Below are 19,318 nucleotides of genomic sequence, written 5' to 3'. Positions count from 1 at the left end.
GTCATCTTATTTGTTTCCTGTTTTTCATTCTCATAAATAATGCTATGCTGAAGATTGTTCACATCCATGTGGTAACTGTTGCCAGGCATCCTGATGATATCCTTTGAACATGTTTCCTAAGGTGGATTTGTTTGTCCATGCCAAGCCACCACCATGGGAGGAGTGGGGCCCTGATTCAACTTCAATTTGCCATCAAAGTTCTGATTGGTTGGTCTCTAAGCTCCCGTCCATCTCTAATACATTGTAGTTCTAAGTGCCAAAATGTATGTGCTATCTACTGCTGTGTAACAAATGACCCCAAAACTTAGTGGCTTAAAACAACCACCATTATTTGGCCCACAGTTCTTTAGGCTGGCAGTTTAGGCAGGCTCATCTGGGTAGCTCTGGTCCCGGCTGGGCTTGCTCTTGGGACTGTGGTCAGCTGTGGGCTCCTGATCAGCAGCTTTGCTGATTGTGGCTGGGGCCCCCACCTGACTGGGGCCTCAGCTAGGACAATTGGAACAACTGCCCCACGTGTGTCTCACCATCCAGCAGGAGGGTCATCAACAAGAGAGCAAGTGGAGCTGACAGCCAGCCTCTATGTCCAGGCTCACAGTTGGCTGACGCCACTTCCACTGCATCCTAGTAGGCACAGCAAGCCCCAGGGCCAGCCCAGACCCAAGGGCAGGAAGGCAACTCTACCTCTGGATGGGTAGAGCTGCAGTCACATTGCAAGGGGTATGGGTCAGGAAGAGCAAAGAATTGAAGCCACGTTGCAATGCATTGACCTCACAGGTGGAGGGGATCTTAGTAGCCGTAACCAAGCTTCATTGCTGTGGGTTAGACTCCAACTGTTCCTTGATCCTCAGACACCATGAAGGGGTGTCTTTCCCATTTACTCAGGGGAGCTGCTTGAAGGCGCCACTGGCAGGGGCGCAGGCCCTCACCCAAGCCCAGCCCAGACCCCTTCCCACCACAGTGAGCCGAACTCTCAAACATGCATAGATGGCATCCAGGGCAGCGGAGGGCAGGTGGGACACACTCTCTTCCTTAGTGGTCAGCCAGCAAACTCCATGGAGCACCTACTAAGTATCAGGCAACTGTTCTGGGCTGTGCCTGGAGCCAGTGCACAGAAAGACAAGACCATGTCGCTGGGAAGACAGGCAGTGGACACGAGGACCAATGTAGCCAATGACTGATTATAGGTGCTGACCAGTGCAGGTAAAAGTGGGTGGTGTAGCAGGAAGCACTGGGTGGGGCAGTTTTGACTTGGGTGGGCAGGGAAAGCTGCTCTGAGGAGGGACATTTGAGGCCGGACCTGAGCAATGAGAAGGAGGCAGCCTTATGAAGATGAGGGGGAAGCGTTCCTGCAGGGGCAGAGGCTCCGAGCGCGCAGGACAAGAGCGTGTGCTGGGCGGGAGGGTCTGTAGGGCAGACAGAGCACGGGAGGCGCGGAGGGTGCGCTCGGTCCGACTGCCACCCGTCCAGCAGTTTTGCCCCGTCTTCCAGCTCCTTGAATGAGCCCCAGGCTCATCTGTAGGTGCAACCGCTGTGCTTTTCCAGTTCAAAAGGGGTGGGTAGGCCCGGGTGGGTGGGCCCCGCTGGAGGGGAGTTCTGCTGAGACGGGGTCTGCTCCAGTTTTGCAGCATCTCGGTGGCAGAAGGGACCGTCCCACCCAGGCATGCCAGCTCCCTTCCCCACTGACAGGACATCGTGATGGCGGGGCAGCCTGGCCACTGCAAATTGCCCCCTCTGTATCTGCGAGGGGGCTCCCCTCTGCCCTGGGACACTGTGGACTCTCTCAGCACTGGACAGAGGCTCGCTGCCACCCCTCTGGGCAGGCTCTGAGCACATCCATAGTGAGAGACAGGCTCTGCCACCGGCCAGCTGGGAACATCTGCCTCAGAGCTGACACACATGGTGGGATCTGCTGTGTGACAGCCGTGTGCCTGGGGCAAGTGATGCCACTAATCTGTGCCTCGGTTTCCCCATTTCCAACTCAGGGCTTTAACACTCAGGGCTTTGTCAGGAGAGTTGAATGAGGGAGGGGTGTCAGAGCCAGGCACAGAAAGAGACTATTTAAAATCAATGGCGAGCACGCACACTGAGGACAGACCCTTTCTTCTGGGACCTCGCAGCAGGGTCTCCTCTGTGCCCCACGCATGCGGGACGCTTTCTGTGGATCAGCGAGTTTTGCCCCGCCTTTGCTTTGTGGGGTGGGATCTGTTCTCACCCCCATTCTACAGGTGAGAGACTCAGGCCCAGAGGAGAAAGGCCACTGACATTCTGCTGAGAGGCTGGGATGGGTGAGGAGGAAGGCCAAGCAGAACCTGCCCCCCAGGGCTGGAGCCAGGTGGCTTCCAGTTCCTGAAGCCCTCCTGGGTTCCTTGCTTAAGACCCTCTGAGAAGCAGGAGTTGCAGGCCCCATTTTACCAATGGGAAAACCGAGGCTCAGAGGCAAGCTGGGTTAGTTTCCCCAAGTTCACAGTAGTTGGTCAGAGAAGGATGGGAACCCAGGTTTCCTGACTCCTGGTCCCACACTGTTGCCATGGGGACCGGCAACCTTCGCAGTCATCACCCACAGGCTTAGGAGTCGGCGTCCCTGGGACCAGGCAGCCCAGGGTGGCTTAGTACTGTGGGAGGGGTCGTGGCAGGCAGAAGAATAGCCCACCCGGGTCAGGCCCCAAGGACCGGGAAGGGCTGGGCTGGCTGGGCCAACGTTAGGGAAAATACTAATCCTGTGTTTTTATATTATTACTTATTCATTGGGTGGCGGAGGCCTTAATAGAAACCAGATGTGCGAAGTAATTCAAGTTCCAGTGCCTGGAACTCATTAGGCTGCACCACCCCCCAAATCCCCTGCTTTGCCAGGGATCAAAGATGAGTGTCCCTCTGACATTGGTCTTGGGGAGTGAGGGATGGGTCCCTCCTGGTCAGACCCATCCATCTGGATGTGGGGGACACCAATGTCCTCGGTTTGCCCTGAACACAGGCAGCCCCTCCACATCGCTTCACCGCTGCCCCAGCCTGGGAGCCCCCTGCCACCTACGCTCACAGAACCCTCTGAGACAGGGCTGCTGCCTAGGGGCTCCAGCCTCACTTTTCCTGCATTTATTCCCATCAAGAGGGTCTAGAAGAGTCGGGGCGTCCCGCCCCCTGCAGGAAGTTTGCTCTCAGTGGGGAGATCACCCGGCTCTCTTGAGACACCCAGGGCCCAGGAGCTGTGAGTGGACCACAGGGCCCAGGAGAGAAGCCCCCGCTGACCCTCCAGGAAGGCCTCGAGGGGAGGAGGGAAGGCATTCTAGGGGCCTAAGCAAAGGTTTGGAGGCTCAAACACCCCCGCCTCCGTGAGGGAGATCTGGCTCCCACTCTCTCACCGCACCCCCTTTGCATCTTGAATTCTGGCCGCTCTGGGGATGGGTCCCCGCGGACTGGCAGTGCAGCCCGCCTCGCCCTGCCCGCGAGGGACGCCCTCACGCCTGTGTGACCTCACTGCACGACTTGGCCTGATTTCTCCTCAAACGCACTCCCACTTTCTATCTTTTCCATGAGTTTGATGACAGGCCCGTGGGGGTGTCAGGGTTATTTGTAATTGTCAGGAGCTTCAGGCCTGGGAGGACCGAGGACCATTGTAATAAGAGGTCCATGAATGGATGGATGGATGGGTGGATGGGTGGATGCATGCAAATCCTGGCGGGGCACAGCCGTGTCAAGGAGTCAGAACTCTGAGCCAGGCAGCCTCATTGAGCGGTGGTCTTGGATGAACCACTGACCTCCCTACCCCTGGCTCCCACCTGGGTCAGGGCTTTGCCACACAGAGAAGGTGCCTGGGGAGGTGGCAGTGTTTAGGGATGGACTGAGGTAGAGGGGTCAGGACTCACGTCTGCTAAAAGGCAGCCCATGGGGTCACGAGGCATGGAACACTCTTGCGTTGATGGACTGTCTCCCTGGGTCCCCTTGGTCATAATGCAACAAATATTTGTTTAGCACTTACTGTGTGCCTGGTACTGTCCTGGACTCTCAGTTTTGCATTTGGGCAAAGACGTGGAGGCTGCAAGCAGACCTCCAGGTGTCTGGGGGAAGGAACTCTTGGCAGAGGGAACAGCCAATGCAAAGACTTGAGGCAGGAGCAGCTAAGCATGTGAGGGGGGAGTGTGGGAGATGCGGGCAGGGGGGACAGCCAGTCTCAAAGGACCCTGTGGGTTCTCGGGGCACTGGCTGAGGTGCAAGGCAGCCACCTTTGCTTGTCTAGGAATGTGCCTTAGAGGGCGCTTACCACTCTGGTTCCCAAGGAAGTCGTGCAGGCGGGTTTACCTTGGCAGGAGCTTCAGGGTAGTGGCCCGCTGCCCACGGAGGCAGAAGCTGGGAATTCAGAGACTGGAGCCCAGTTCCCAGCTCTGCTCCCCACCCACCTGCAGAGCCCTCACCTCTCAGGAGATGGTGGGGATGGTGGGCACATCTTGTCAGTCTCACCTACATGTGGAGAACGCGATGAGCATGGTCTTAGCCGACAGCCTCACCGAGGGGCTTCCCTTCCTTTTGCTCATCTGCACTTTCCCTACAAAGAGCATGTGGTATGCGCAAGATGTAAAAGGAAAATAACGGGACAACGGTTACAACGTTCGTTTCCTTCTGTCCTCACCACCATCGGAGTCGCTGAGATCGTCAGTGACTGTTCCTGGGCATGTGTAGTGCTCTCTCCTTACCCCTCCTTACAGATGTGGAAGCTGAGACTGGGGGCAGAATGCCCAGAATCCCCGCCAAGCCCCGTGTTCCGCTGGTTTACAGAGGAGGAAACTGAGGCACAGTGTTCTTCTTCGAGTGCAGGACCCCCGCACCAAGCTTGCCCACTGCCTGGCAGCCCTGGGAAAGGCTTCTGCTCATTCACTCACCATTTCGGAGGCCGGCCTCTCCAGAATGCTGGGAACTTGGGAGAGGCCGAAACCGTTGGGGCCCCTCCCCAGACTCCCGTGGGCCTCCGGAGCCCCTGCCTGCAGGTCAGCTCCCAGAAAGGGGCCTGGGGTAGAGCTGTGTCCGCCCCAGGACAGCCAGGCCACGGGAGCAGCACCTACTCAGTTTCCACACAGGACTGTGTCCCAAGACCCCGCAGAAAGAGTGGCACCTGGGGCCAGACAGCCTGGCTTCAGGACCTCCCCACCCTGTACCTTAGTTTCCTCACCTGCTCACCTCACAGGATGAAGTGGTTCATGCGGGGTGCTAAGGTCAGGGCCCTGACTTTGTTACCTGTCAGTACCTGTGCAAAGGGCCTGAGGCAGCAAAAGCTGCGATACCTGTTATTACCTGTCATCGCTTGCCACCTTCCTACATCCCACTGCTTTTGTGAGAGTCAAATGAGGTAGCAGCAGAAATCAGACTATAAAAGATCAAAGCAGGAGCTTGTCATTTCAGCAGCAACGGGAATTTGAGGAGAGCAAAGCCAGGAAGGTGAGCTGTGTTGATGCCAGCAGGTCCTCCTCCTGCATAGGGTTCTAGAACCCCAGGGCTGGGAGCGCTGGGCTGTGGCCAGTTCTCAGCCAGGCAAGGCGGGCTGGGAACCACAGGCGGATACGGACAGTGATGGATGGGGCGGCTTGTTCCGGCACATTCCGTGTTCTTTCCCACCGACTCCGCCTGGCCTTGGAGCGCTGCTTCCTCTGTCAGTGGATTAGTGACATTTAGCTGGGAACTGGATACGCCGTCTGGGAAAGACAGGGTGTCCCACGGGCCCTGGGAGCACAGGGTCTGGGAATGTTCTTTAGTGCTGGAGCAGCGGGGCAGGGGGTGGGGAGCTGTGGCAGTGGGGCTAGAGGAGGAAGCCCAGGTCCCAGGGGCTGGGGAGGCCAGGGCGCCTCTGCCCGCCCCCTGCCCGCTCACTCCCTAGGATGCTGCGAATTGGCCGCTGCACACTCAGACCGATAGCAAAACACCTCTCAGCAGGCCCCCATCCTTTGTGGACTCACGGTGGGAAAGACAACAAAGGAAGGCCATGTAGGGCGACAGACAGTCAGAAGGCGCGAATGAGGGAGGAAAGGCACCTTGAACAGCAGGCCTTGTGGGCAGATGGGTGAGACACTTGGTCTACGTCCAGCCCCCTTCTCAGCTCTGAGCTGGGTAGGTCTCTGAGCCTCTCTGTGCCTCAGTTTCCCCATCTGTAAGACGGTGAGGAGCACTCTCTGCCTCCGAGGGTTTGTGGGAACGCTACACAAGTCGGCTGGCCGGCCTCATTGCATAACAAATGTTCCTTTCCATACGCTTGGGGCTCACTGGTACTACAGGTCCCTCACCTCCCTACTGCTTACCTCGGGGCCAGGGCCACAGGGTGAGGGGCCTGGCACCCCCAGAGTTGTGCCCCACCTGTGTCAGTACAAGACCACTGTTCTGGCTGTGACACCGTGCAGGGCCCCAGGAGGGCTGATGGGACCCACAGTGTCAGGTGACAAGGCTCTGAGCTCCTGTGGGGTTAGGCCCTCATTTCACTAAGCAGGTTTCTGCACTTGCAAAGCTGGGCCTGATGGGACATTTAGAAAGAAAGAACCAGGGTGCCCCTGTTGGTCAGCATCCTGGGCACACCAGCTTCGCCCCCTGGCTGCCGACAGGGCTGGGAGTGGCGCGGGGATGCTGGGGGCTGGGTCTCATTGCTCCTTCCCTGGGTGCTCTGCGATCTGGAGAGAGCCCCGTGCACTTGGGGAGATGGTCCTCGCACTCGCCTGCCCAGTTTGGGCACCTGGAGCATCGCCCACTGACTCAGCAGTGATGGGCCTCCTGCCTCTAACCGCAAGCCGGAGGCAGCTGCCCGTCCCATGTCCCGAGCAGCGCGGGATCGGAGCCCGCTGGTCTGGCAATTGAACTTTCTGATCTCCTCGGTGGCTGTGGAGCTCAGGAAGCTTGAGGGGCTGTGGATGCCCCAGGCACAGGCCCTGCGGTCCATCAGGCTCCGAGACCCTGAGCCAGTCCCTTGCCCTCTCTGAGCCTGTTTCCCCAGCCATAAAACGGGCGTGATAGTGGGACCTGCCTCCTGCTGTGAAGGTACAGTGACTCCAGCAGCTGGAATATGGAAAAGCCAGTGTTGTGGGTTGCTTCACTTCTGACCCAAGGGGTAGGCGAGCTGGTGTCGGGGGGGCACCTGGTGAGCCCTGTATGGAGGCAGCTGTTACATTGTATGTTAATCTTACGAGACAAACGTCCAGCTGCCTGGGCCCTACCCCAGACCTGCCGCAGCCGGGCCCCCTGAAAAGGGGGCATGTTCATGGGGACCCCCACTTTGGGTTCCAAGAGTCCCAAGATGACCCCAGAATTGAAGCCAGGGAAACAGAGACCTGGGTGGGCCCAGAGGGGACAGTGCAAGCTCAGGGGTATGATGGGCAAGGCCGGCCTAGTCTGCCTCTCACAAGCGGGTGACCTTGGGGAGCCAACACACAGTCCCTGACAGGGCTTTATGGGGAGGCTGTGGGGATTCAACGAGATGCTGCGTGGGTGTGCAGGGCGTGGGCCCAGCTCCACCTGGGTCTGAGGACACCTGAGAGTGGATGCCGGGGGATGGGGGGAACCAAGAGTGGGGAGGGAAGGAGCATCTCATGGGGCTGGCCCAGGTTTTCCGGGCGGTGGTCTGGACTTGCTGGGAGCTCTGCCTGCTGAGCCAGCTCGTGCTGGCTCCCTCGGCAGCCTTGGTGGGAAGTGACAGCTGTACCCCTCACTGGCACCAGCATCCCAGAGTAGGGTGCCTTGCCTGTACTCCCCCATGCCCCGGCCAGCTCCTGGTCTCACTGGCTTATGGGCACAGGGTTCCTCCTGGCTGCCCTGGGCAGAAAGGCCGTGTGAGAGCTGCCAGGGGCCTGAGCCTCCCAGTGGGTCTGGGGGCCCGCAGAGCAACCTTGGCTTAGTCAGCGTGAGGCCTTGGAGGGGGTGGGGCAGGAAGCTGGCACCAGGAGAATGGGGCTAGCCCTCTCTGGTGACTCCTTAGAGCCTGGAGAGGCACCTGCTTTGCCCTCAGGCCACATAAGCCTGGTGAGGCCTGGTGAGGCCCCACGTGCATGGAAGCTGCTGAAGGGATTTAGGCCAGAGAAGCGACGTGCACACCCCAGACCCGCTCCCGCTGCCATGCAGCCAGTCCTCCCTCGCCAGCCCAGCCCTCGCTGACCTTCCTTCCTGATTTCCTGCACAACTAAAGCCCCAAACACCCTCGCCTCTGGCCTTTGTGCTCTCTGTTCCTTGACCACAGATGCTGTCCCTCGCCACCTCCACACCACCACTGCTCCCCCGGGGCCCTCGCCGTTTTCTGCCTTCTGGGCAGGGTCTGTGCCGAGGGCGGCCTCAAGAGCAGGGTCCCGATGCGTGAGCTACTCTATAAACCTTTGCTGAATTTCACTGAGTGCTCGCATGCGCCGGCTCTTCACCTGATCTTCTCATCTACCCTCCCGCCTGCCCAGTGGAAAGTCCTTGTCTTTGCCCCCTTTATAGAGGAGTAGAGAGGCCCAGAGAGGTGAGGCGACGTGCCCTAGGTCACAGAGCTGACTCAAACGAGATTCAAGAAAGGCTCATGAGGTCCCATGCGGGGCTCCCACCACACTCAGACCTCAGGAGCCTCCCCCCTGCCGCCTCCGTCAACCTGGGTGTGAATCCCAGACCTGATGCCTCTTCTGCAAGGAAGGTGACAACGGGGCTCTGAAACCCTGCAGACCCATGTGACTCTGCAGGGATGTACCCATACTTGCTATGTGCCCTGTGTGCTCTGTGCCTGTAAAACAGTGTTTTGGTGAGAATAAAGGGAGCGATGACTGTCCAGTGCTGAGAGCAGGACCCGCGTTCTCTCCTAAGTAAACGGATGGCCTTGGGCCTGTCTCCCTTTCCTTTTCTGCCAAAGGAGGTCGCTGGGCACCAGCGGAGCGCACCTGCTCCATCCTCAGGTCCCAGCAGGCATCGAGGGATGAGAATGCCCAGAGTCCATTTCTCCAGGGCTGTGAAGACAGCGCACCGTGTCAGGCTGGTCCCGCCCGGCTCCTTCCTCTGCCTCTCCCTGAGCGCGAGGCTGTTAAACAGGCACCGCATAAGGGGTGCCAGTTCACTGGGGTGGCCCTGGCAGGGTCCCCCCACCCCTCCCCAGCGGGGTTTTCCTTTATCTGCCTCTCTGGTCTGTTTGATCTCTGAGGCTCCTGCCAAGCCCCAGTGTGGAAGGGCTTTGGAAAGTCGGAACAGGCCCTTCGTCCCGTGTCCCAGCCTGGCTTCTGAACACCCTTCCAAGTGTGCTGGTGGGACTGCCTGCCCTGGGGTGGCCTGGTCAGATGAAGGGCTGGCCAGGACAGTCTGCACCCATAGGGGTGGCCCAAGGTCCATGGCGGCCAGCCACGCTTACCTTCTTTGGTTGTCACCGGGGATTGGCCACTGGCCCTGCAGCCCGCATGGTGTTGATGGGCCCCACAGCTGTGATGCACGTGTGCCCGGCCATCAGACTCCTGACAGGCGGGCTGTGGGGAAGGGGGGCAGGGCGCCCGGCGGGAGGGAGGCCAGCAATTGCAGCTGAGTGGACAGCAGGTGCTGCGAGGCTGGGTAGCTGCTGGTTCTGGCTGCTTCCCCTCCATGGGGCCCGTCAGGGAGGGGGCTTTGCTCTCACCCCACGGGCCCTGGAGCGAGGAGAACTCTGAGAGCCCCTCCCCAGTGCTGCAGATGGGTGGGCACCTCCACTCTGTGAAGGGGGAGGTAGGGGCAGATGATGGGAGATTTGCACAGTATTAGGCATGAAATAATGGTAAATGCCATTTGTTAGCATTTTTAGTCATCATCCCCAAAGGCGGGCCGCCCCAGACACATGCGTGTGTCTATGTGTCTGCCCTGACACCCCCCTGATCATGGGGGGCCTCTAGGAGGGAGAATGTGGGGGGAGAGCAGAGGAGACAAGAACTATAATTGCATAGTGACTGCTGAGGGCTATTGAGCCTGACAGTGCTTCTGCCCCACCTCGTCCCTGGCCCAGGGGAGACGCCCATCGGCACTAGCAAGCTGAGCTCAGGACACTGTGGGCTGCGCCTCTTCATGTAACAGGGAAAGAAAGAACATCCATCTCGACAGCCCTGAGCAGCGGGGCCACCCGGAATCCCAGCCGCCGCTCCCAGGTCTTTGCAGCTTGCCTGGGCCCTGGCTGACCTTGTGTTGAGATGTAGGGGGAGGCCCAGTGCTCACCCTTCTTCACCTGCAAATGATGCCTAAACAGCTGTGGCTCCGGGTATGTGTCAGATGCACGCAGGCCTTCTCCCCTGGGTCCTGCTTTGTGGAGCCAGGGGCTCAGGCCCCTCCCCAGGCTTGGTCTCGCCACTTCCACCCCTTCTCCACACGTCTGACCACGTGGGACTCTTGACACAGTGTCCAGGGCTACAACCCCTGGTCCATTTAGCCAGGCCTCAAATGGCCTGAAATTGATGATGTCCCCAGCCTGGCTGCTCCCAGGAATCACCCAGGATGAGGAGATGGTTAAATTGAGGTTCCTACCACCCAGTATCTCCTAGAAACCTCCCCAGGCCGGCCTGAGTGGGGCCCAACTCGCTGCAGCAGCCTCACCTGGGACCCTGATGGAAATGCATATTCTCGGGCCCTCCCCTCACCTGCTGAATCAGAAATGGGGGCAGGGAGGCTGGCGCGTATGTCTGAACAGGCCCTTCAGGAAGTACTGGTAGAGGCTGCCTCAGGGGGTACTGTCCGGCTCCCTGGTCTGCAGGCCCAGGGCCACCCGCCGCTCCAGTGAGGACCTCCACCCGTTCTGGCCTGCCCAGGGCTCTTGCAGCTGCACCCTCCAGCCTGCCTGAAATGGGCTGACCCAAACCCACCCTCTGGTCCAGGTGGCTGGAATGTCAGCCACCTGGGAACACACCTGGGGCTTATCTGGAATTGGTCAGGCCCTGGGACTGGGCCGGGTTTTGTGGGCAGAGGCAGGAGCTGCCTTGGGTCCAGTGGGGTGTCCCTCACCTGGCCCAAACCCAGCTGCTGGTGGTGGGTGGAGGGACCTTGGCCAGGCCCTAAGTGGGGCTGGGGAGGTGCTGACCCCTTCCCTCTCCGCCTGCTTCACCGGCTTTCTCTTTTTCTCCCCTCCCCCCACCTTCACCACAGCAGCGGACAGGAAGGAGAAGAAGGCTGCAGCGATGCCCGACTCCCCCGCTGAGGTGAAGACACAGCCCCGGTCCACGCCCCCCAGCATGCCACCCCCTCCACCCTCTGCCTCCCAGGGCACCACGCGGCATCCCTCCTTCGCGCCCCACACAAGTGAGTAACTCCGGGGCCGGGCAGCGTGAAGGGGTGCCTCTGGGGGCCCTCAGGTCATCTGAGGCACCAAACCTTGTTTCATGCAAAAAGAGTCAGGGCTATGGTCCCTCCACCCTAAACCCTTCGACACCCACCAATAGGCCCTTGAGAGGGAGGATCTCATCATGGCTCAGGCCGAGCTTTGAGGTCCAAATCCCAGCTCTTCTGCTCTGTAGGTGTGCGTGCACTTGGGCTAGCTACTTAGCCTCTCGGGGCCTGGCATTCCTCATCTATAAAGCAAGGCTGGCCGTAGCCCCTGCCTCACCCAGCTACTGTGAATACAGGTGAGTAGACAGAAGCTCTTGCCCAGAGGCCAGCACACCGTGAGCGTTCCATCCAAGTAAGCTGTTGTATTTGGAACGCAGGCACGGTCGGATAGCAGAGTACGAGCAGGTTACTAGAGTACAGGCGAATTCAGTCAGGCCTGCACCCTGCCGGAGAGCTCATCAGAGATGGCTCTGGCTTTAGGGGAGCTCCACACCAGCTCAGACACCGGGGGCTCTGGCGGGTTGGCCAGAGCCTGGGGTTAGCAGGGCCGCGGCTCCCAGCACCATGGTGGGTAGAACAGGCCCTCGGGTGGTGTCTCACCAGCTCTGGGTAGGGCCAGGTGGGGGGGTCTCAGCACTCACAGCGGCTCAGGGATCTTGGAGCCCACAACCACCGCTGGAGTCCTGGTGGTTCAGAGTCACAGAAGCTGGGCATTCAGTGACTTTGGGTCCTGAACAGTTAGGAAGGAAACCCTTGTGCTTGGGCCAGTGTGGGGATGGTGCTCCCTGACCCCAAGGCCAGGGGCTTAGCAGTGTGCCCTGAGGGTTCTGGTGGACAATGGGGAGAATCCCTGTGCCACCGCCACCCCTACGTTCAGAGGCCAGAAGCCCACACCTGGGGACCCTGCCCCAGGCTTTGAAACCCAAATGAAGCCTCTCTGGGGGACGCAGGAGCCTTGGACTCCTTAGCCTGTGGCTCCCAGTCCCCACTGGACTGGGAAGTAAGAGCTGCTGCCTCTAGCCAGGGCCCAGAGCCTGGGGAAGACCGCAGGGCCCGGCCTGGACCCCTTTGTACCTGGACATAAAGGGCGCTGGCTCTGCCTCCCAAGGCCAGATCCTGCCTCATCGAGGCCCAGGCTCCCTCAGGAAAAAGGCATTGGCGGTGGGGTCACGTTTGGCCCCCTGTTTGTACTATGCTGGCTTATGCCAGTCTCCTGACCCCTCCAAGCCTGGGTTTGATAAATGGGGCTGATTCCACGTGTAGCAGCCTGGAAGCAGGGACATCCCAGCACACAGTAGGAGCTTGGTGACCAAACACCCTTCCCTGCACCTTCACCTAGCACAGAAGGTTCCAGCTCTCCTTTTCTGCCAGGTCTGAGGCAAGGTCCCCATGCATCACAGACACTGGAACGGGTCCCTGGCCCTGCCGCATGCACCAGGACAGGGCCCAGGGCAGCAGGGCACTCTCCCACCGTTCTCAGCCCGCAGGTCCCTGTCTGTCTGTATCAGCCATACTCAAAGGGGCCAGAGGCTGGGCTTTCTCCCACTCACCATTCTTGCACAGCTACTGTGGCCGCCTGGTTATCCCTCCCTCTCTTCCAGAAGAGCCAGTCCTCACCTGTGACTGAATCGTAGGCAGCATCTCTGTCCACGCAACAGTTGCCACCCAGTCAGGGCCAGTAGGCAGAGAGAGGAGGTGAGAGCTGTGTTCAACCCCACAGCCTGCACCTCAGCTGCAGAGAGGAGGAATTAATTGCTCATGACAGGGCAACAGCAGCTCCCAAGAAGAAAGGCTGCAGGCCGCCACCTAAAGTGACAACCCACTTCACGTTCGTTCCAAGCAGAAGAAATCAGCGGGCACTTGACGGCCAGGCCAAGGCTCCGAGCTGGGTCTCCAGCCCTTGCGGGCATGTGCATCTCCCTCAACCTACTTTTCCTTCTTGATCCAGGAACCCATGTTCCAGAAAGCAATGGTCTGGGGACCAGATGTTCCAGGTTGGGGACAGGGCCCTAGGGTCCGTTGACATTGCCCCTGCATGTGTGGTGCGGCCTGTGAACAGATGTGCGTGCGGGCAGCAGGCCTGTGTGTGGCTCCCGCCCTCCCCTCACACCCTTCGCAGCCCCGTGCGCCCCCGCCACTGCGGGCTCACACTCCTGGATTTGAGGTCCCGGCTCTATTTAGAGCACAGAGGTCATAAGAGACAAGTCGTTCTTTTCTAAGCCGACGCTTAAGTTTTATCAGGCTGCTGGGACTGTCTATCTGAGTGTCAGGCTACCTCCAAAGTGGCCTCAGACTTTTTCCCTGCCGAGGAATTCCCTGAAAGCGGGGTGGTTAACCACGTCCATGCACCTGGCTGGTGGCAGCCCAAATAGAAGGCACCCCTGCGCTCAGCTGCGGATTCCTGCCAAGAGCCTCCCCAGCTTACCCGGGACCAGCCTGTGAGCCAAGCTGACCAGAGGCTGACCTTGAACCAAGCTGTGGTTTTCTTGCCCAGTGACTGCCCTGGGCACAAATTCATTTTGGAGTTGAAACTGTGGTGTGGCCAGAGAGGTGGGCAGCAGGACTAAGAGGAGTCTGGGAGGAAATGTAGGGAGCTACTCTACAGCTGGGAGGACCCTCAAAGGGCTAACGCTCCATCCTACCCTTGATTACCCCCTTTGACAAGGGGCTCACTCTCTGATTACAGCAGGACAGCCTGTCTCCTTGCGGCTTCCCCTCACTAACTCCAGCTCAGACACATCAAATCTTGCTTCCTGTTTGGTGCCTTCTCCCCTCGTGGCAGCTGGGTCCTGAGCTTCATTTTGGAACCACCATTGGGTTGTCTGTTGATGGAGACCCCAAGCCCTGATTCACAAGTCAACTCAGGCTCTAGGTCCCTTGAGGATGATGCTGAATGGGGTCACCAGGTACCACCTTCCAGGAAGAGAGCTTGTTAAGAACCAGGGTGTCCCACCCATGCAGATGGAGAGGCCAAACTTCTGGTAGACCCCTAGAAGGGCCTGCCAAAAATGTCCCTAAGAGATGCCACCATCCAGCCCCATCATTTTACAGAGAAGACTGAGGCCCAAAGAAGGGAATGACTGGCCCAAGGCGGCAGCAGTCCTGATCCCCAAAACTGCAGTCCAGAAGCAGAGAGGGGAGGGGCCGAGTGCAGACCCCCGCAGGGCAGAGCCGGCTGCCCACGGCCCCTTTCCTCACAGAGTGTTTTTCTTATTTTGCTTACAGATCGAGAGGATGGGCCTGCGATGTCTCTGCCCCATGGCCGTTTTCATGGCTGCTTAAAATGGTCTATGGTCTGTCTTTGTAAGTAAAATAACAAAAACCACAGGCCTCCTGGGAGGTTCTCACCTACACCCTCTGCCCTGCGAAGGCTGAGCCAATGGCCCCACTTGCCTGCACAGCCGCCATTGCACCTGCATGTGGGTGAGGCCTGAGCAGAGAGGTCTCAGGGACAGGCCCAGGAGAGCAAGGCAGTCGCAGTCCTCAGACCCCCAGTCACAGCCCAGCCCTGCCCCTCACAAGCTGCATGGCCTTAGGCAGGTGGACACCCTCTCTGGGTTCCTTTTTCCTAATCCCCAAACACGGAAAATATAGCAGATCCCAGAGTTGTAAGAAGGTAGAATGTCAGTGCAAGTTCGTAGCCCAGCATCTCAAGGGCAGATACCAGCCTGGGTCGAATCCCAGCTCCTTTTTCCCATCCAGTAACCTTGGGCAGGTGCCACCATCTGTGCCTCCGTTTCCCCACCGGAAAGTCATCAGATGCTGTTGGTGGAGTCGGCATGAAGCATGGCACGCACTGGGTGCTCAGTGGGCACTAGTCACTAGTGGACATTTCTGTCAAAGTGCTCAGGCCACATCCAGTGTCCATAAGGGGAAGTTTTCATGGAGCGATGCTCAGAGCGTTTGTCAGCTGGTGTCAGGACAGGCACTCGTCTCAAGCGAGTTGGGCTGCACAGCCCAGACATGGCTGCTGCATAGCTCTGGGCTCCAAGGGGAGGTGGCAGAACAATTGTGCATTATTCATGTCCTGTGATGCATGGTCCTCCTTGCTATTATTCGGTGACGTCTGACTTCGCTCTCATGTCCAGCTCGCTTGCTGAGCTGCAGTGCTTTCAGGACCGTGTTGATTCCCAGCCCCAGAGATGCCCTGCTGCAGCGAGAGGGGCTGGCAGGGAGGCTGCTTTTGGTTCATCATCTCAGGCTGACCCCCACCAGGCCCAGGGCTGGGGGAGCTGCGGGGGTGCTAGTGTGTGCCCCCAAACTTCAGCCAGGGACACGTGTGCAGTCTAACTTAGTAACACACCTGTTGTGGAATGAAAGCACTTGTGGCTGGGGTTATTTTCGGCGTCTCTTTAGCAAGCTGCTGAGACTGCCCGGCAGCCCGAGGGAGGGAGCACGGGCCAGCGAGGGCAAGCAGGCCTCCGGGAGGACCCAGGCACCGAGGGCAGGCTGGTAAGGGAGCTGCAGGGAGGCCGGGCCCAGGCTGGGCCGGGGCCGAGGGTGGGGACCCAGGCCGCGTGGACAGCCATCCATCTTAGGAGCCTCTGAAAGGTCCAGACCCCAGGTGATAGCCCAACTCTGCCGCAAGGAATGAGACCCCCACTGTAGAGAGGTCTTCCATGGCAATGGGCCCTTTCCTGACCTGGCTGGGGTGACCGCCAGTGGCTGTCATCAGTCTTGACCAGGGTGTGTGTGTGTCAGGGTCCACCATGGGGTTGGCTGGAGCTCACCAACAAGACAGAAAATTAGCACAAAAGCGGGGTCTTCTGGTCTAAGCGTCTTCTAGATGATGCCTCAGACAGGGTGAGGGACAGGGCCTCACCCTGTCTCGTGTCCGGAGTTTACTCTCCATCCAAGAGCGAGGAGCGAGGCCGGAGCGAGGTGCACCTCTCCTGTGGGACTGTTCCAGAGCCGGTGCCTCACTGCTGGGGCCCACACGGTGCTTCTAGGGTCACCCAGACCAGGGAGGCAAACAGGCTTCTGCTTGCCTGGTGGCCCCATCTCCGGGGCAGGGAAAGCCGTGCTGAGAAGGCCTCGGGCCCCAGCCGCAGGGCACGGGGCTCCATTCCTGCGCCCGTCCCTCCTCAGGAAGGGGTAGCACGTCTGTTTTTGTGTCACCCTGGCCTCCAGTCAGTGGTTTCCAGACTTCTGCCAAGTCGGGGCCAGTTATTGATGAGCGATCACCCACACATAAAAGCAATCAAGATCAAGCGTTTCCGGCTCCTTCCCCTGGTGGAAGGATAACTTTGGTTCTCTAAGCTGCAGAAGCCTGGAGCAGAGGGGCCAGGCACCTGTGGGGCAGAGAAGCTCCACCCCTGGTTTGGGCCAAGGGCCATTTGCATATGAAGAACCTGAGGCCAGGCCCCAAGTCTTACCAGCGTCTAGGCTAGTCCAGGCAGTTTGGGGCCTCAGGCAGGATGCCCACTCCCAGCCCCGGTGGTGCCGGGAGTGCCCACACGTGCAGGACAAGGGAACCGGCAGACAAGTGTGCAGGGGCTGAGTGTAAGAACGAAAGTGAGCCGCCTGGAGCAGGTGCCTGTGCAGCAGCTGAGGACACAAGGTGCGAGTGGCCCCCAGGTTTAGCAGTGGAGCCTCAGGCCTCCCGGAGGTGTCCTGTTCCCCCAACCCCTGACCCCCTCCGCCTGTCATCAAGGGCCCTGGGACCCTGCAACCTCTGACCTCTCTGTAGACCCTAGAGGTCACCACTAGGGTTTCTGAGACTGGGGGACTGGGATACAGGTGGTCAGGCACAGAGGGGCTCCCCCAGCCTCCAGTGTGAAGGCACTGTCACCCAAGGGTAAGGGAGCAGGTCCTGCCCTAGCACTATTTCACAGCACCCTGGCCTCTGCCAGCCCTGGGACTCCCTGGGACGATCTCCCCAGTGGGAGGGCCTGGGTAACTAACCACTGCCCCCGAGGCCCCCACAGTGTGCTCAAGGTGGGTCCCTGACACGTACAGCCTGGGGCCCGTGTGTGCACGCATCTGCCTGTGCAACAGCCAGGCAGCAGCCAGCGCAGGGGCTTCCCTGCCGAGCTCCAGCCCCACTTGTCCTGGAGCGTCCCCACCCGAGCCCTGGCAGCACAGGCACTGGGGGCCTTGTGCAGGCAACGGCACCTGTTTGGGAGCGGGCACCTCTCAGGGCTGTCTTGGTGCAGGTGGGGTCGCCGGCCTCCCAGGCGGATGAGTGGCCTCTCCCGAGAAGAGCTGAAGTGGGCCATCAGACCCCTCAGAGTGGAGAAGCCCTCTGCCTGTCCGCAGTGGACGCTGAGCAGCCTGGCTGGGACGTAGGTGTGCGCCAGGCGGCACGGGGGCCTGGCATCCCCCTGGGGTGTGGAGGGCCTGATCAAACAGCCCCCACCCACTGAGGACCTGGGGCGAGGCTGCACCTGTTCGGGCCCCAGTCTGCACATCTGTAAAGGGTGTTGGTACCCCCATGGCATCCTTGCAACTTTGGTCGGGGGCTCCAGCTCCCTGCTGTGCTCCTCACGCCTCCCTCTTCCCCTGCAGTAATGAACGGCAGCAGCCACTCGCCTACGGCCATCAACGGCACCCCGTCCACGCCCAACGGCTTCAGCAATGGCCCGGCCACCTCGTCCACGGCCTCACTGTCCACACAGCACCTGCCCCCAGCCTGTGGGGCGCGGCAGCTCAGCAAGCTCAAGCGCTTCCTCACCACCCTGCAGCAGTTCGGCAGCGACATCTCCCCAGAGATCGGGGAGCGTGTGCGCACGCTTGTGCTGGGGCTTGTGGTGAGTCCGGGCAGCATGGCCTCAGAGGACATGTGTCTGCTGAGCAAGGACATGGTGCCACTGGGCCATGCCCAGCCCTGGGGCCTCCTGCCCTCTCCGGGCTGGGCAGCCAGGGCTTGGGCTGACGCCTGGTGGTTTTCTCCCCTCAGAACTCTACACTGACCATTGAGGAGTTTCATTCCAAGCTCCAGGAGGCCACCAACTTTCCACTCCGCCCATTTGTCATCCCTTTCCTAAAGGTAACAGCAAACCCTACTCCCTCGTGCCAAGGCCTCCCCCAGGAGCCCCAAGTCCATTCCCTGCCAGCTCTGACCAGGCGTCATGCCCAGCCCATCTGGTACCCCAGGGGAACAGCTCTGACCAGGCTAGATTAGCTGGCTACCAAACCCAAGTGCCCTAAGACAGAACTCCCCAGTCGGTCCTGTTGTTATTGGCCAAAGGCACTCGTCTACTGGATGGCTATTTTTTGAGCACCTACTACGTGCCAAGTACTGTGCAAGGCTTAGGGATATAGCCATGAGCAAAATAGACACAGTTCCTTCTGGAGCCAGCCAATGGCCTGGAGGGAGAGGAGGCAGCCAATCAGCAGTAGTGATAAACTCTGTGGTGTGTGACATGAGGAGCGGGCAAATGGGGAGGAGGGGAGGGAGGGAGTATGGTGGATGGCAGGGCACAGAGCTTTCCTTCCAAGCATGTGCAAAGGCCCTGCAGCAGGGTGTGCCTGCTGTGTTTGAGGGATGGCGAGGGGGCTGTGTAGCTGGAACACAGTGAAGGGGATAGGGACAGTGGCCAGATGGAGGGACAGCTGGGTGGACAGACAGATGGTGGGTGGTTGTGTTAGCGAAAAGGTGAATAGATGAATGCTGTCAGATATATAAAAGGTCATGTGGTCAAATAAGGAAGATAAACAATTAATCGGGGACCTCTCAGCAGCAGCACCAGGGGCTTATGAGCAATGCAGGTCCGCTAGATCAGAACGGGCACTTTAACAAGCACAGGCACAGGCCTAAACCGTGTTAAAGCGATGTCTTCACTGCAGGACTTCTCAGGGCCTTTGCCTCCCCAAACGAGGGTCACCCACGTCCCACAAGGGCCGAGATGAAACAATTTCCAAATGTACTTGACCCCGTGACCCTTTGCTGCTGTGCATCCCGAGGTCAGTGTTCTGTGGGGCTCACTTGAGAGATGCCACGCTGAGTGTCACTGGCCTCTCCCTGGGACTCTTGTTTCCCAGGCCTCTGAGGGGCTTCCAGAATGGGCCCTGCTCACTGCATGGCCGGGCCCTGGTGGGGCTGCCTTCCAGAGGGTCTTGAGGA

At 59.5% G+C, this 19,318-nt stretch overlaps 1 protein-coding gene across 2 annotated transcripts in view; it reads left to right on the top strand.

Annotated features, from left to right (window-relative positions):
- The window catches only part of CBFA2T3 (CBFA2/RUNX1 partner transcriptional co-repressor 3), a 60,249-nt gene that overhangs the window by 21,924 nt on the left and 19,007 nt on the right, over positions 1–19,318 (top strand). Inside the window, exons 2-5 of one of the 2 annotated variants that reach the window (XM_054588961.1) lie at positions 11,074–11,226; positions 14,479–14,556; positions 17,761–18,002; positions 18,152–18,241. In XM_054588961.1, coding sequence (XP_054444936.1) covers positions 11,106–11,226; positions 14,479–14,556; positions 17,761–18,002; positions 18,152–18,241 — 531 coding nt within the window. In that variant the 5' untranslated portion in view covers positions 11,074–11,105. The remainder of the gene's footprint in view (positions 1–11,073; positions 11,227–14,478; positions 14,557–17,760; positions 18,003–18,151; positions 18,242–19,318) is intronic. The other variant, XM_054588962.1, reaches the window with a different exon arrangement.

Source organism: Pteronotus mesoamericanus, unplaced genomic scaffold, assembly GCF_021234165.1.
Source record: "Pteronotus mesoamericanus isolate MK-2021 breed Mesoamerican mustached bat unplaced genomic scaffold, CSHL_Meso_final scaffold_165, whole genome shotgun sequence".
NCBI classification, from domain to species: domain Eukaryota; kingdom Metazoa; phylum Chordata; class Mammalia; order Chiroptera; family Mormoopidae; genus Pteronotus; species Pteronotus mesoamericanus.
This window is presented reverse-complemented; position numbering and strand designations above follow the sequence as displayed.